Source organism: Grammomys surdaster, unplaced genomic scaffold, assembly GCF_004785775.1.
Source record: "Grammomys surdaster isolate TR1022 unplaced genomic scaffold, NIH_TR_1.0 233, whole genome shotgun sequence".
Classification (NCBI taxonomy): domain Eukaryota; kingdom Metazoa; phylum Chordata; class Mammalia; order Rodentia; family Muridae; genus Grammomys; species Grammomys surdaster.
Genome location: NW_021604678.1, coordinates 2,041,924 through 2,059,874, shown reverse-complemented (window position 1 = coordinate 2,059,874; position 17,951 = coordinate 2,041,924). Strand labels below are relative to the sequence as shown.

The window sequence follows — 17,951 nt, the reverse complement described above, 5'->3', positions numbered from 1 at the left end:
TCTCCCTCTCTCTCCCTCTCTCCCTCTCTCCCTCTCTCCCTCTCCCTTCCCTTCCCTTCTTTTCTTCTTTCTCCTTTTGTTCTCTCTTCCTATCTTTCCTTCCTTCTTCCCTCCCTCCCTTCCTTTCTCCCTCCCTCCCTTCCTTCCTTCCTTCCTTTCTCTTTTTCTCCCCCCTCTCTCCCTCCCTTCCTTCTTCTCTCTTGTTCTTTTTACTCTTCCTTCCTTCTCTTTTTCTTCTCTCTGTCTGTCTCTCTGTTTCTGTCTCTGTCTCTCTGTCTCTCTCTCTGTCTCTGTCTCTCTCTCTCTCTCTCTCTCTCTCTCTCTCTCTCTCTCTCCTTAAGAACAGTGGCGACAGAACACCTCATCCTTCTTCTTTCCTTTTGTGTTTACACAGGAAAATCTATCAGCTTGAGAATGGAGGAAAACTGTGACTCCACAGAGAGCCCCCAGGGCCAAGGGCCGACCGCCATCAAGTGCGGGTGGCTGAGGAAGCAAGGAGGCTTCGTCAAGACTTGGCACACCCGCTGGTTTGTGCTCAAGGGGGATCAGCTTTATTATTTCAAAGATGAAGATGAAACCAAGCCCTTGGTAAGTAGGACAAATTATCCTTGCAGACCTTGGGGATCCATGTAGCTGCTGGAGACTGAGAGGTCTCAGTTTCCCCACAGTATGTGTTCACAGGCATCGTGTCTGCTTCTTCTCCATGGTTGCTTACATTTGGACATGGTGAACTATCTAATTGAGACTCCGGGCAAATTACAGTTGTCCAATGTTAATTTTGAAGGGACAGAATGTCTGAATCCCTCAGGCAAACTTACTTCATCAGAAAGCATTAGTGGGCATCTATTATTAGGGGACAGAGCTCATAGCCAAGGCAGCTTTTCTTTCCATTTCCCCTAAGGAATAAGTTGAAAAATCTATATTTTAAGGAAAAATGCATACATAGCCACACTCCTCTGGGGACAGTTTCTGTGTTCTCTGTGGTTCTTATTTCCTTGTGTTCTCAGCCACAAGTTTCAAGATTGTAACAAAGAAAAAAGCAAAAGTACTTGAGTTTTCTCAGTCATTGCTTATCAACAAAGGAAAGATGGAAAGAGAAGTCTCGACACTGTGCCTTCCCTTTGTCCACATCTAGGGGATATAGAAATGAGAGAAGGAGGAGCATGTTCTTGAGGCTACTTCCTCTCCTCTTCAGAGTTCAAGGTCTTAACTAGGAATTCGAATCAGAACTCAGTTTTGGTGTTTTAAGTTCACGAAGCATGATAATTTCACAGGATTCTCATTCCTGTAATTCAATTACATAAAAACACTGTAAGTTTGTGCTTTAAACTCCAGTCATTTATTTGAGATTTCTACTAGCTTTTGAGTATTTGCCAGAGTTACGATTCACATTACTGTCTTATAAAAACTTACTGTTTATATAGCTATCTTTATCTATCTATACATATACACACATGCACATATAGACACCTATTGTTACTACCTGTATCTATATGTGGTTAAGGATGACCACTTGAGACTGGACAAGCTATATGGATGTTCCATAAGGGATCCAAATTAAGTGATTACTTATGGCATTGTCTATGATGGAAATAAGTCATTAGGGGAGCAAGCAGAGAACTCATTTGCTTCTCTGGTCATTATTGTCATTCATAGGTTTAACAGCTAGGTAAGAATATTCATTGCTTTTCTTCCTTGGTATCTTGCAGAATGGGCCCAGGCCTATTCTCTACTATACTACTTAATTATCTCAACTCAGAATTATACTCCAATTTGAAAGAATGAAGGGTAAATGACATGGAAAAGTCTTCTGGAGGTCTACAATAGAGTTTTTACTTTTAATTGAACTCATATCCTTATGTGTGATAGGCAAGTTCCTCCATTGAGCTAAATCCCCAGGTCACTCAATTCCTCTTCTTGCTCCCTACGTTCCTCCTCCTCCTCTTGCTCCTTCTCCTCCTCCTCTTCCTCCTCCTCCTCCTCTTCCTCCTCCTCCTCTTCTCTTTCTCAGATTGACTTTGAATTTACCCTGTAACTCAGGAAGGCCTTGAGCCTGTCATCCTCCTGACTCAGCTTTCTAAGTATCTAGGATTACAGACTTATATCTCCAGGCCAAATTTAAAATAGGTTTTAAAGACTTAAATGAAGAAAATCTTTACAAATGTTATAATGGGGAATATTATGTATTTGTACATCTGTGTTTACCAACTACACCAATGCTGCTGATGAACAGCTAGACAAGAAGTATAAATCCCAGAGTTCCTTGCTCCTGAACTCAGCCTTTGCTCTCCCACTAATCCTTCACCAGAAATGTTTCTTGATTATTTATATGCAATTTAATATTTCCAATAAGATGTACTTGCTCTTCATGTATTTTGACTCACAGTTTTAAAGAGCATAGTCTATCATTGTGGGAGGTCCTGAGGTGGGAACAGCTCCAGTTTACAGTATTGGAAGTGATAGGTGGTTAGTCACACGCCGTAGGCAGACAGGAAGCAGAGAGCTCAGACAAGACCCAGAAGTAGATGGTACCATCAAGACCTGCCCTCAAAAATCTACTTCTGTTAGGTAAGCCACACCTTTCCACAGACTTCCAACACAGCAGTGGACCAAGTATTCAAGTACATGAATCTATGGGGATATTATTTTATTCTATCTTATATTATTTTAGTCAGAATTTCATGTCACCCAGTCTGACCTTGAACTTGCTGTGTCATGATGGATGACTATGAATTGGTATTTTCTTGTCTTAAAATCCCAAGTGCCCACATTGAAGGCATATACCATCATTCTTGGTTAGTGGGGACATTTCACACTCAGACAATAGCAGCTCCATGTTTGTAAGTGTGGAGAGAGGGCAAGAGATTGAGAGAGATAGATGGGGCCATGTGCAAAGGATTCTGTTTTCTAGGCAGAGACTGGCAATTTCCAGACAGACCACCCAATCTTGACAGCCATTTCCTAATATGTTGACAACCTGTTAATGACACCATTTTCCCAATTAGGTTTATCTTCCATCCGCATCTTCAACTTTCATCTCTCTCAGAATTTGAGGTACATCTGATTTACTGTATCACAGTCTTGTTTACGGGGACTTAGCATAATTTTTCATACTCTTTCTCGTCGTTCATGGCTTCCCAGATGCCCAACCTCCTGTCCAAGTTGGAGGACTTCAGAAGTCTCCGTACCACTTCTCCCATGTTTCCTTCTTGAGTAGAAGGTGAATTTGCTTCAAGTTCACCATTTTCTAAGGATGATTGACAGTAGTTTAACAGCCCTAACTAAGGCTTTCTAGCAGCACATTAGAAGCTTACCTCAAAAGTAATATCTTACCTATTCAACTTAAAAATACATGAAACTAAATATTACATGTTATTTTTCTAGAAATGGATAATGAACCTTGCAATTTTAGTTCATTAGGATGAAACTGTTGAGAACCGGCTGTTGACAAGTGAATGCTCTAATGCAGGGACAAACTTTAGACAGTTGAAAACTATAGACAATTGAAAACTCTGCAGTTGAGTCTGGTTGTTTCTAGGGGGGGAAATACAGAAAAGTGATCCATATGGGTATTTATACAACTACCATTTTATCATACCTAGGCTGATGCTATCAGCATTTTATATAGCTATATTTTTCCAGATTTTCAGATTTATTTCCTATTTTAATTTTTAATCTTACAATAAAGTGATATTTAAAAATGGAGAAAAAGTTTAAAAACTATAAAGAAGATTACAAAAATATTTTTCCCTCACCATACACTCCTAAGCTTTGGAACAATTATTTTTTTAAGGATGATTTAAACAGATTTAATACAAGTTTATGAAAATATTCACTTGTCCATCTTTCATTAATAATTGTGACCTGGCTAAGAGAGATGACCCCGCAGTTAACAACACTAGTTGCTTTATTAAAGACCCAGGTTCAGTTTCTAACTCCTACATGGCAGGTCACAACCGTAACTCTGGTTCCAAGGGAACCAGGCATACATGTGGGGCACATCCATACATGCAGGCAAATTATTAATACACATAAGATAAAAACACAAATGTTAAAAATTGATCAACAGCTGAAGCTTTGAGTGTAGCTATTTGATATGGGTATTACTATTTCTAAATGAGGCAATGCCATGGGTATTTAAAGATCCTATGGAACAATCTATCTTATTTCTTGATGTATACTATAACTTAAATAAAAGCTAAGTTTTGCTTTGGGCCATGCTGGTAAATTCCCCCAACACACTTCTGTGGTACAAGGGCAGTGGGAAGCATCGATTTTTAGAATCTAGTGTGCAACTTCTGAGAAAATGGCCAAAAGCCAGTCACCAACCCAATTAATATAGTTTAGACTTTCCACCACAGGTATTGATCCTCATGTGTGGGGAATGTCTTTTGCTGGGTCTGATGAAGATGACATTATATTGGGTCACCATGGATTGTCCTAACTCAGAGTACAAGGCGCTGCTGAGTATTGTAACCTGAGGGCTGACCTCCAAATGTGCAGAATTGATTGCTGATTAAAGAGCAAGGTCTAATTTTATACTTAATGAAACTCATGAGTTCATGAACTCTAGAAACCTCTCAGGCACTTGCTGTTCCCTGTTACAAAATGGGAATCCAAAGAAGCCAAAGCCACAGTTAAGAGTTGAAAGTAAAACTGCAAATGTAAGAAATGAATTTCACTCTTAAAGCTAAGACAGACAAGAGACTTGTGTATGGTATCTGAGGCTTTCAGTATTTAAAGAGGAACATAGAATCATATTGTGTGTTTTCAGGAGGTTTTAGAGATTTTTTTGGTATTTCATAGAAGTTGTTTATTAAGAGATAAGAAATATGATTAATTCCAATCATTTTATTCCATGGTTCAATAATTTCTCATTGCTTACCTTTATTCACAAAGTAAGTGTAGTGTTTTTTACATCGAACAAAAAGACTTTGGAGTAAAATTCTTTGTGTTGAACTTTAGCTATCTACTGACAGATCGTGGCCCATTGGGGAAATGACTAGGTGGTTCGAGTTTTAATGTGCATGTTTGTCTAATGAGATCAGATCACCTTACTCATGAAATTACTATGGGGATTAAAGGAGACTAATGCTCATGTAGTCTTAGCCAACAGTTTAGAAGTGATGAGAATATTTATGTGGGCAATTTCCTGATGCGCTCACACTTCATAAACAGAAAAGCAGTACTGACTGTCCATATGGGAGTTTCCCTCCAAGACAATATCCAAACTATTCATGTCATTGATCATTTCTAAACTCAATGCATAGGTTTCTAGTGTCCCTACAGGCATTCTATAGGAAACAGAATCTACAGGTGGAGTATGTGTGTGTCTGTGTATGTGTGTATGTCTGTCTGTCTGTGTGTGTCTGTGTGTGTCTGTCTGTGTGTGTGTGTGACTGTCTGTGTGTCTGTGTGTCTGAGCAAGTGAGAGAAATCTGCTTCAAGAAGTACTTTAGATGCTCAGGCTATTAGTTATTTTGTACTTTTTAACTTTTGCTTCCAAATTCAACATGGCATCTTTTCCCCTCAAGCAGTCCAGGAAGAGACATAAAAGGATTACTGCATAGGGGGATAAGAGTGCACTGGTCCTTGATTGCTCATGTACCCTTACTTAGGAACACTGGATCACTATGGTAGTTACTTTTGTGTTGCTGTGATAAATACCACAATCAGATATAAATTAGAGAAGAAAGGGTTTACTTCAGCTTATGGCTTCAGAAGAAGGACTGAAAATACCTGTCATACATAGAGAGACATTGAGCTTAAAACAGATGGCTAGGCAGAGGATTAGAGCACGAGGATTTCCTTCATCCTAACATTCTGTAAATCGGTTTTATCCACTCAGGGCATTTGCCCAACAAACAATTGACTTCAGTTACTGTGTGAACAGGTTCTCTAATCATGCTGCCTGGGTCCATGTGAGGCTTACCCAGTGGCCTCAGGCTTTGGATAAACTACTGTCATACTTTGTCATGGTCTTCCATAAAATATCTACCTCACAGATTGTGAGCTTCATGAAGTGTTTCAAGATGTAACACTGTACCTAGTCTCATTAAACATTTAATATATATTAGCTATCGTCCTAGTGATAGCACCACCATCATGATCACTGCTAACCTCTCTGACAATCAGAGGACGCTGACACATAGAGAAGTTAAAATCCATAATACATACTTCATTAATTGTATAATGAAGAAAAATTATTTGATGATCAGTGTATCTTAGCTTCACAAGGAGTTTCTTGGCCATGGTCATGTTAATTTCTGAGCAATAGATGGCTTAGTTTCATTTGTGGAATGTGTTGCCAACACTGAAATCCCAGAAACCCTTCCAGCAAAAGCCATGCTCACAACTGTACTCTTTTCTCTCTGCTTAAATCATTTTGGGCTCCTTCAGAGTTGTCAAAAATGAGTTCGGATGGCACCCAAGAAAACTTAAGGAATTCTCTTTGCAAAATTTCCAAGAAAGAAAGCCCTGGCTTTCTAGTTTCCTATAGCACAGATTTATCAGCACGAATCTGGAGGGAAGCTACAGGAGTTGGATCCTTCGGGGTTCATGCCTTTCACTCCTGGCTGCTAGCTCTTGTGTTCATGATGCAAGTCACCATACATGTCCAACCATCCATGTTTTCTCTGTCTCATGAGCAGAGACGTCAGCATTATGCTCCTAGGAGAGACAGAAGTAAAAGCAGGAAGTGTGAGGGTGTTGATTTCCTTTGAACATTTATATTTTGGGGGGTTGATTTCCTCCTGGCATTTCACAGCCATTTGTAACTTCTCTTTGAGGTTCCTGTTGCCGGTAGATCTGCCTGGCTTTAGCTTTAGCCCATCTAAATCCAGGCTGCATCCATTTTCCCAGAACTATTGCTGCATGTTCCTTAACCCAGGGACTATTAATCAAAGCAAATTGTATAAATTATAAATTTGAAAATGGTTTGTTTACTTTTTATGTTTGTAGAAAAAAACCCTTAAAGCAGAAGTTATTACTCTTGTGTTCTGGGTCTTGTGTATGATTTTGTGTATGATGTGTAGTTTATTTTTCAGTCTCATCCGCATCATAAGATTGACTTATTTTTTGTTACCTAAGAATGTGCTCTGGTGTCACTATACCACACTTTAGTTTGTTATTTATTTTTTGTTACCTAAGAACGTGCTCTGGTGTCACTATACCACACTTTAGTTTGTTTGACAGGTGATGGGCCTTTGAGCTGTCTTTCTTCTTAGCTATTATGAAAAATGCTGTGATGAATATTTACATACAGCTTTTCGTATGTGAACATATGGTTTTATTTCTTTTATGAGTGGAGTTACTGAGTCATATGTTAATTACGTCCAAGTCTGAGGAAACACCCTGATTGTTATTAATTGTTAAATTTTAATCTAAAATTCAAGTCTCTTATTCAGTTTAAAGTTCATCTGTGTCCTTTGATTCCACTCCAGCATATGCCAATTTTACCAGCTTGTTGTTGACAGGGTTTCTGTTTTGTAGTAAGGAAGCTATTCCCTCTCCCTCCCTCTCCCTCCCTCTCCCTCCCTCTCTCTCCTTCTCTCTCCCTCTCCCTCTCCCTCCAAGTCTCCCCCCCTCTCGTGTGTGTGTGTGTGTGTGTGTGTGTGATTGTGTGATAGAAAAAGAGTATGTGTCCAAGTACATATGTGTGTATGCATGTATGTGAGTGTGTGTGTATGAGTATGTGTCTTTGTGCATGTGAGTGTGTGCATGTGTAAGACAGTGAGTGAACATATGTGCATGTGTCAACATGTGTGTACATATACGTGAATGTGTGAGTGTGAGAAAGAGACAGAGAGAAGTGGGTAGAAGATGGAGAAAAAGGGAGAGAAGAAAGGAGAGGAAGAAGAAGGAGAAGGAGAAGGGGAGGACCGAAGAACATCTCTTTGGAGTCTCTTACACTAGGGCTGGCAGGGAAAGGAGCATAGGATATCAGGGCCGCATGCTTTTGTGGCTCTCAACTGCCTTTTTGGATTTCTGACTGGTGATCATTATCTCAGATGCTTCATTCTGAAGCTAAGCATGAGATTGGGTCTGGTTTTCTGCTTTACCTTGTAGCTCTGATATGGCCAGCTTCTGGCTTCCAGATGCCATCACCAAAGAGCTTACTTCTCATTGTTGAACTACCTTGCTGGAATATGGTGTGCTAGAACTTCCTATTCCTTTCTATCCTGCACTAATTTTCCCACCTATGTCTCAGGTACTGGGCAAACATCCTAAGCATGTGACTGACTGAGGTCCAAGTTACGGATACTTCCTGGTGGTAGCGGTACTCCCTGACTCCAGTGGTCACTTCTCCACATGTTTTGTTCTTGGTATGTGCAGGCTGAGGCTGGCTGTGGCAGTGGCATGGCACTAAATTAGATTCCATTTTGCTATTCCTTAAACTTGTGAGACTCTCAGAACCTCTCTATTTCTGATTTTATAGTTTAGAAACTAGTTTAGCATAAAGTATAATTCCTATTCAGTATTATACTCACAATGATCATGTGATACTTTTAGATTTTAAAGGTTATTAGTCATAGATAAAATATGCTTGAGATTTATCCTCCAAGATAAGTGGGGCCATCATTCTCTTATGAGCTAAATAACTACCGTTGGTTTGTCAAATCTATCTTCTGATTAACTTGAATCAGCATTCTGTTTATGGACCAGGCCCCTTACTTTAGGCTTCCATACAAGTTTTTATAAGTGAAAATTTTAAGATATTGAATGTATTGTGCTAACTATCAATTTTATTTTATTTTTTGCTGTGTTTTTCTTTTAACTCACCATTCCTTTCTATGCCATGGTTATCAGAAGAGATTAGCAGAGTCTTTTGTATTCTTTTGTAGAATATTCCTTAGCTTATCTTTAGCAAACCAGATTGTTCATTCATCAAATCCTTTGGATATGGATCCAAATACAATGGAAAGATATGCTAAAGTTTTAAGCTCAATGCAGATGAATAGGTACCCACTCCTGCTTGGCCAGTCATGGGGCTGGCAAGGCTAAGAACCTGAGCCTGGAGTTCTGGGCTCCTGGGTCTGCATGTTTGTTCAGTGTGCTGTCATCTTGGCCTAGCTTGAAGTGTGCAGCACTGCTTGAATAAATCAGCGTTGCCCTTCATTAGCTATGCTATTTAATATTCATAACTTTCTACAGAAACGACAAGGGACACCAACACATCAGCAAGTGAGGCGCTGGTGCACTGTTCAGACTTAGTCTGGCAGGGCCAAGTTTCACTGTCTGATTTGAAATGTTTTCCTAGATGTTGTTTTTCTGATGCCATGAATTATATTTCCCCAGATTTTAAAGGAGATATTTTGGAGGTCACTCTTGCTTTTTTAAATGACGGCACAGTGGGGGCCGCAGGCACACCATTCTCATTCATGATGTGCGTCACCTTTCCTCTCTCCACCTTCTGTATTTCCTCAGTTCAGTGGAAAGATGAGTTTCATTGGTTTCAGAGTTAATTTTCACTGTGGATTTTCTGTATGTTTTGCTCAATATCAATGTTGATCTTGTTTTCTAAAACTTAAATGATTCTTGCAGAAAGATTATTTCTCAAACCTTGTCTGTAAAACCTGCACAGTAATAGCCACAGACATTTGGAAATTGAGACCTCTGCCTTTCAGGGGAGTGAGTAATATTTTCATTTTCTACCCACATAGATTTTGTAAATATTCTCGATTAGCTAAATTTTGATCAACCTTGCTGAATGCAGTTCTAGCCATCAGCACAAATACTGACATGATTGCTTGTCTCTAAGAGTCAGTCTTAAAAACTTCCTGGTTAAATAAATTATTGTGGTTACTGTTAAAATAATAAATATATATAAACACATAAATAAATATATTTATTTTAATGTTGGCTTTCTTCTTGTTAGTCTTTTGGGTATTTTAAAGGAGAATAAAACAAAACAACAACAAGGGGGGCTCCCCACTGAAGTTCTACCTGAGATTATGAGATGAGTTAGAAGTCTTAGACTAGATGTTCTAACAATTAATCAATCTCAAAGATTAATAGGTCCAAAGGAATCACTGTAGAGACCACAGCTTCATGTCACTATCCAGAAAGTGTATAACTCCATCCATTTGAATATCTACGGATCTTTGGGACTTGAACTGACACCTTTTGACACATCATATGTAATCATTGTATCTTTACTCGATGGAGGGGATAATGTGTAGACACTGCATTGACAGTCTTTCTAGGTTAATATTTCTTCAGTTGACAGCTCAGTAGAAATTTCACTTTGCCAGGCTTTGTGTTCCATCAGAGGCATAGAGAAGGGAAATTTTGTCTTTTATCTCAGTCTTTCATTTATATCTGAGATTGAGGGTGGGTCACAAAATGCTGCACCCAAGGACTTTCATTCTGAGGCACGTGCACTTATGGTATTTTGATAATGTTCAAATTTGGATATCTTTGTGGAAGTTCCAGACTTTTACTATGAAACATATCAGCAATCTTATGGAAGTCTCCAGCATGAAAACAATAAACCTTGTTATCTTAAAGTATAGCTAACTCTAGCAGTTCTTCAGTTTTGAATATATTAGAATGAGAAGTGGAATGAGTCTCATTTGTCATTAGAGGTGGATTCTAAAGGAAACTTCTCATGCAGGCTGATTCCCCTAGGAATGTGATAGTGACAGTGGCTGTGAATGTTGCTCTCCGTACCTGTCAGGTGACCATCAATTCTCATGATGCTTTCTATAGAAATTGACAAAACCAGGTAGAATAGTAAAAATTAAAACAAAATAAGTAAGCCATGTAGAAGTCCTCTGGAGGTGCGTGGGGAGGTGAGCAGGGCTCATCTATTGCCAAGAGGCTTCTGAGTAGATGCACTTGTGAAACTATGAAAGAGGAGGAGGTAGCCAGATACCAAGTTTGGAAACCAGGAGTATAGCTTCCAGTAAGGCCTATTGAAGAATCCTATTTTAAAAACAATGATCACAAATTAAAGGCATCATGCTGATTAAGTGTGCTATGTTAGCAACCCTTAATTCTTGTATGTACTGAGAGAGTTCAGGAGATGGATTGATCTCTTATGAAGAACATGCCTGATACAGCACAGCTGCTCACAGCTAACACAGAGTTTTTGGGAGTCACTAAATGAATCTGTGGTGTCTCTGTAGCATTCATAGTCATAGAGAATTCTTGTTTTGTTGTTTGGCCTTAAGCCATCCCGATCCATTCATACTAACGGGCATCTGGGTCTCATTTCTGGCTGCCTTTACAGTTTAGACAGGGTTCATAGAACAAAGCATATGTGACAGATGTGTGCACAAGAGAAAGATGCTAGTGGCCTGCAGCTGATGGCTGCAGCTGAGCTGCTGGAGATGAAATAGTTGTGGCTCACTGGATGTATGTCACTGGTTTTCTTCTTAGCCTGAGACAGACACACAATGTGAGAAGCTCTGTCCCACCTCTGCCATCTACTTTTGTGAGGACAATGGGATGTGTTTTTATGTAGGTATAGTCCTAGAAAGGACTCTGAAAAATGTGGCCAAGGCACTCTCCCAAACTGTATTTCTATTTCAGGACTGGGATTATTAGAAAAGACTGTGGGACTTGAACACAACTGAGAGGTTAATGCTGGAGACAAAGTTAGACATGCTCACCCAGGAGTGGAAGGCACTAATGAAGTTGATCATGTGGGAGAGTTGAAGTATGGGTGCCTTTTCTCCATTCTTTTATTCCTTCTCCACATAGATGAGGCACTGCTTTGTGTGGAAGATTGGAGAGCTTTTTCACTGGCCACTGCTTCTTGTGGAGGGTTGGAGAGCTTTCTCACTGGCCACTGTTCTGGTGACACATCCCACATTGGTCTCTCTTGCCACCTTTGTGTTCCCAGGGGTTACTGTCAAGAAGAAAAGATGTCACTTCTCTCCTTAGCCTTTGGATCTAATTTGTTCTTGATACAATATACAAAAGACTTTATCAGGATCCCTTATTAGAGGAACAGTTTCTGATATCCTAAATACTTTTGAGTTTTTAATTTCATCTCACATTAACCCAGAGATGGTCAAATGCAATGATAGTTGCTTTGGGAATGGCTTGAATTTGGCCTTTGAGTGCAAATAAAGGAACCAAGATATTGCAGTATAAAGCTGCTCATAATCATCTTAGATAGAGAAAATTAATTGGTTACCATTTAATTAAAATTAAATGTCTACATAGGATTGTTGGTGTACATCCTGAACCAGGGTGTAAAGATGATTAGTTTTTAGTGAAAGCTGCTTGGGTGGCTGAATCTTAACTATTATTTTGGTCTCCACCAATTGGCACTGTAATTCTGTCTTAGCAGAATTCCATTCCCCATAGCTTAAAAAGAAAGGAGCCTGAATTTCAATTGCTCCAAATCTATCGTATCATAGAAGAGTATGTCAGGAATCCTTGAAGTTTACTTTCACATGAAGGATTCTCTTGATTAATAAGGCTGAGAAGTATTTATATTTACATACCAGCTAACACTAAATCGTGGTTTTGGTCAGAGTTTCCAATGTAGGTCCCCTGTTGAAAGGGCTGAAGTAAGAAAGAGCCGTGATGCTTCTCCTCAAAATGGGAGGTTGCCGACTTAACCTCTCAGAACTTAAAAGAATTAAAAGTATAAACAATCAAACAAACAAGCTGGTGGGTGGCACACATCTTTAACCCATTACTCTGGTGGCAGAGACACAGCCTCATCTACATAGGGAGTTATAGGGCAGCCACGTCTACAACATGGGATCCTGTCTCAAAAACAAACAAAAATTAGAAACAACAAACACCTTATCATAAGAAAATATTTGTGCAACTATTACATAATCAAGAACTGGCTCATGTTTCTGATAGTTGTAATCAATTGTCCTTAGTCACACTGGCAGCACGAGTTAGTTCTTGATTCCTTTAATAGAAGAACAAAGGTTTCTTTAGAACAGAAGGTATTACATTCCCTTAAAGGGAACGCCAAATCACGTCAGCACATGAGAGCCTCTAAACAAAGGTGTGCATCACCTGGAATGAGGCTACGAAAGGGGGAGGGTTTGGTGAAAGTGCCCGTGCTGGAGCTGGTGATCTTTATCTTACTCACCATCGGGTAGGACAAGTGAGGCCTGAAAACTTAAATTCTATTAGACTTTAGTTTATTAGCATAAGCTTATAAATTAGTTCCCATTTTGTAATGACATTTATTTTATTACCATAAAATATTTCAAGTTTCCTCTTAGAGTCAGCGAGAACTTGTTTTCCTTTTCAGAAGTATACATACTAGTGAAATTTGACAAAGAGTAAGAAAGTCAAGTGACTTTTTAACAGATACAGTTGCATTCCCACAGACTCTCTAGGACTGGACTCATTTGCCTTCCTTCTCTATTTCTTCACAAATAGATTTATGCTGGTGGGTATTGGCCAGGCATTTGCTTGCTATAAAGTAAGCAACTATTTTGTGAAGCCCTGTTGTAATGAGAGCAATTGCACGGAGTCAAAACAGGTATGATAAAGACTGACTATATCAGGATATGGGGGTGTTGGGGGTAGATAGATATCCAGGTAAAAAAAAAATTCAGGTCTGTGTAAATAGACCTGAAGAATAAAGAAGGCTGTCACAGGAGAAACAAGGGGGAAGCCCTTTGGGTTTAGGTAATAACATGGCCCGGGAAACAATCTCACTTATTAGTTAACTGTATTAGCTAAGGATTCTCACTCAGACCTTCCTGTATCTTGGAGACATCCAGTCAGCCATTCATTTAATGTGAGGTGCGTGCACACACACACACACACACACACACACACACACAGAGAGAGAGAGAGAGAGAGAGAGAGAGAGAGAGAGATGAAATCTACCCAGTAGTTTTCTAGTGCTTTTTAATCCTGTTTTGAAGATGCTTTCTGCCTACTGAATGTCTTTTGCTGTCATTTAATGTATTAGTTTTTGTTCATTTAATTAAAGGGAAAAAGAAGAAAATCATGTTTCCTGCTTATCACCCCCTCTTTCCTTCTCTGCCCAGCCCAGAGAATGGATGTAAAAATCGGGAGGCTCTCCTGTGCACTGTGCCTGAACCCTGTAACCATATGTTTGATAGCTCTTGCCATGTTGTTGCCATATCTTCTTTCCTGTCCTGTACAACTGTGACTTGAGCCAAGTAGTCCTCACCTATAGCACTGTGTCTGTACCCAGTCCATGTCACTGATGGAAGTGTCATGAACCCCTGTACAACAGGAACATATGATTCTCTGAAATGTTGAAAAGAGGTTCATTATGATAGGGTTCTCCTCTTCTCAAGATCTTTTACATCTGAAACAGCTTTAAATCAGTCATCAGGACATCAGACGTACCTAACATTTTAAAGCATTAACCTTCTCTTTGCACTGTCAAATGTATAACCCCTCTCTTATGAGAAAAAATTTCAAAGTCAATGACTTCTGAAGATTCTATACTTAAAAGAGTTCATTTTTGTTCTGACCCATAGTATTTCTAATTTAATGTTGACAATTATTTAAAATGGAGAAGTATATGGAAATATTGGAAAGTGTGTATGTGTGTGTGTGTGTATGTGTATGTATAAATGTGTATGTATGTATATGTGTATATGAGTGTATGTATGAATATATGTATGTGTTTGTATATGTATGTGTGTGTATGAGCAGGTATGTGTATGAATTTTTGCATGAGTATGTGTATATGAATGTGTGTATATGAATGTGTGATGAGTGTCTCTGTATGAATGTGTGTAGTGTGTGTATGAACATGTGTGTATGAGTGTATGAATGTGTATGTATGAATGCATGTATGCGTGTATGAGCATGTGTGTGAGTATGTGTGTGTATGAGCACGCAGACTCTACCACGCAGACTTGTGGATGCTAAAGGTTTAGCACAGTTGCCGTCTGCTTTCTGTTTTAAGATGGGAACTTCCCCTGAATTAGTTTACCATTATAGCTATATTGTCTGTCCACCAAGCCCCAGAGGTCCACTTTCTTTGTCTGCACTGTGCTTGGATTACGTGGGTTACAAGCATACTTTGCCATGCTTACCTTTCACCTTGGGTGCTGAGGATGGAATTCAGGGTCTCATGCTTGCTCTTGAACTGTGGTATTTTCTCAGCTCTCAGAAAAGAACAATTATGCTTTTAATTGATTGAACAAGTTCTCTGTACCACTGAATCATAGTACACTATGGTGTAATGCAATGAGACCATATTTGCAAAGTCACTAACCAATGAATCTGTTTCCTGTCAATATCTTCTCTCCCTCTAGTGAGAGATATATATAAACCTTCAATTTCCTTTATTTTTTAACATCAAGCTGCCTTTTGATCCTTTCATTTGAGATTTCTCCTGGGATGTCCTTAGTATGTTATTCTTGGCTAGAGACTAGAGTTGGTTAGAGTAGAGGTTGTGTATGCCTCAGGGAAGTCAGCTCAGTGTATTTTCTTAACCAGTTTTGTCACAAAGAATTTCACCCCTTACAGCAATGGTAAAGGGCAAGACATTATTTTTTTTTAGATGGAATTTTGAAAATTTTTCTGATTTCTCTGTTGTACTCACTTGAGACATCTGTCATCAAAATACTTTAAGAAATATACAGCATATACTAATTCTGTATGTTGAACTTTTTCAACATGGACTGAAAAAATTTTAAAAACACAGCATGGTTTCATTTTAGGCACCTTTTCTTCAGAACTGTAAGCAGAGAAGAGATGATATTTCTTGGACAAATTTCTGCCCATTGCCACACCATAGCATGCCTTTGCTTGTCCAGTGCAATGATACACACTCTTCATGTTAACTTAGTAATTTTTCTGTTTTAGAGTTGAAAATTTTCTCCTAAATAAATTATTAACGTTGTAATTTCAAGACAGTGAATTGTTAGCACAGTGATACTAACATTTGGCAAATGACTATTAAATGAAAATGAGATTTTTAATTTGTTTATAGTGGAAAGATTTACTTCCTCCACTCCCTCTCATCTCCCTTGTTTCTGCCTTTATTTTCCTTTTCTCCCCTCCTTTTTTCCCAACCCATTTATTTTCTTTATTTCTTTAATTAAAATCAAATTTTGTTGGCCTAATGGTCTAATTCTGTCACCTTAGTTATTGGGAAGCTGAATTAGGGCCTGCCTGGTTTACAGACAAGTTCAAAAATAGCATAAGAAAATTAGTGAGACCTTCTCTCAGGCTGAGAAGGTGAAAGAGGACTGGGAGTATTGCCTAGTGGGGTGTGGTGTTTGCCTATTTGCCAATTCCCCAGTACTGTAAAGTAACGAACAACCGAACCAAAGGCAGCAAACACATGCTACATGCCACACTGAGCCTGTCTTTGCTGTGCTTGTCACACCATCCTCCACATTCATAGACCCTGACCCCATAGAGCTGTCAATCAACCGTTGGTCAGAGATGCTGTTGTTGATCCTGTGTCCTGTGTTGCTAGCTGTCCCGGGTTTGTTTGTATTGCAACTGTATAGGTTCTTCTTATTCTACTGAGCATAATACAGTGATTGTTCACATAGCTTTCCTATTGTATTGTGATTGTGATGGTCAGAACTTGTTAACTTTTGAGGATCTAGACTCATTTAGGAGACAAATCTCCAGGCACACCTGTGAGGGAGTTTCCAGAACTGGTTAACTCACCCTAATTGGAGTAGCATCATTTTATGGGCTTACCTCATGGAGTAACTAAAAAGAAGAAAGTGAACAGAAGACTTCATTCATCTCCTGTTGGTTCCTAGTTGTAGATGTGACGTGACAAGGTCCCCCGCATGCCTGCCACATGCCTTCCTTTCATGTGGGACCACACCTTCCATCTGGAAGCCAAAGCAAACCCTTCATTCAGTTGAAGCACAAGAAAAGGTTCGGAGGGTGCAGGTATTATAAGCAACCTGAAAATGATTTATGTATGTGAGACCCATACATAGGTTATATGGGAATATGATGCTTTTGTATATACGGGACTTCTACATACACAGACTGTGTGCTAGTTAATTTTTATGTCAACTGGACACAGCTAAAATCATCAGAGAGGAAGAAACCTAAGTTATTTTTTTTTAAATGCCTCCATAATATCAGGCTGTAGGCAAGCCTGTAGGGCATTTTCATGTTAGTAATTGATGGAAGAGGGCCCAGCCCATTGTAGGTAGTTCTATCCCTGAGCTGGTGGTCCAGAGTTCTATAAAAAAGCAGATTGAACAAGTCAGGGGGACAAAACAGCAAGTGCCACCCCTCCATGGCTTCTTCATTAGCTCCTGCCTCCAGGTTCTAGCTCTGTTTAAGTTTCTGTCCTGACTTCATGGATGACAAACAGTGCTGTGGTCCTTTTGTTCATTACCAAGATGGTAATCCTAGCTCAAACAACACTTGAGCTCAGTACAAGAATGATTTTGGGCATCCTCCTCCATCCCCCTCTGTAGTGCTTCTCTGAGATAGGGTCTCTCATTGAAACTGAGATTTTCCTTTTTTTTGGCTAGGTTTGCAGACAGCCAAGCTCCAAGGGTCCACCTGTCTCTTTCTGACTCAGAATGGAGGCTATAGGTGCATGATGCCCTGTCCAGCTTTGGAGTGTGTACCTTAGATCCAAACTCAGGTCTTCACATTTGAAAAGAAAGTTTTAGCCCATTCCTTCAACCCCATGCCCAAGGTTTCTCCAAGATCTGGAAATGGTTACTGAAGTCCTTTTATACCAGACCCAATTTTATGGCTGGAATCTCACTCTAATTTTATTAAGAATATTGACTGTTAAAAATGATTACCTTTTTAAGTCAACATACAAAATAATGGGTTTTATTGTGGTTTTCATACACATATATTTTTTTACATTGCCCATATTTACCCACCATTGCCTTTGTTTTCTTCCTTCCCCAAAGCCATTAATCTCTTTCCTCTTGCCAAAAGGGGATCTTTGTGTTTTTGTTTTCTCTCTCTCTCTCTCTCTCTCTCTCTATATATATATATATGTATATATATATATATATATATATATATAT

The 17,951-nt window shown here is 39.2% G+C and overlaps 1 protein-coding gene across 1 annotated transcript in view; it reads left to right on the top strand.

Annotated features, from left to right (window-relative positions):
* Positions 1-17,951, top strand: part of Arhgap24 (Rho GTPase activating protein 24) — a 425,397-nt gene that overhangs the window by 67,794 nt on the left and 339,652 nt on the right. Inside the window, exon 2 of the mRNA XM_028773655.1 lies at positions 395-588. Coding sequence (XP_028629488.1) covers positions 415-588 — 174 coding nt within the window. The 5' untranslated portion in view covers positions 395-414. The remainder of the gene's footprint in view (positions 1-394; positions 589-17,951) is intronic.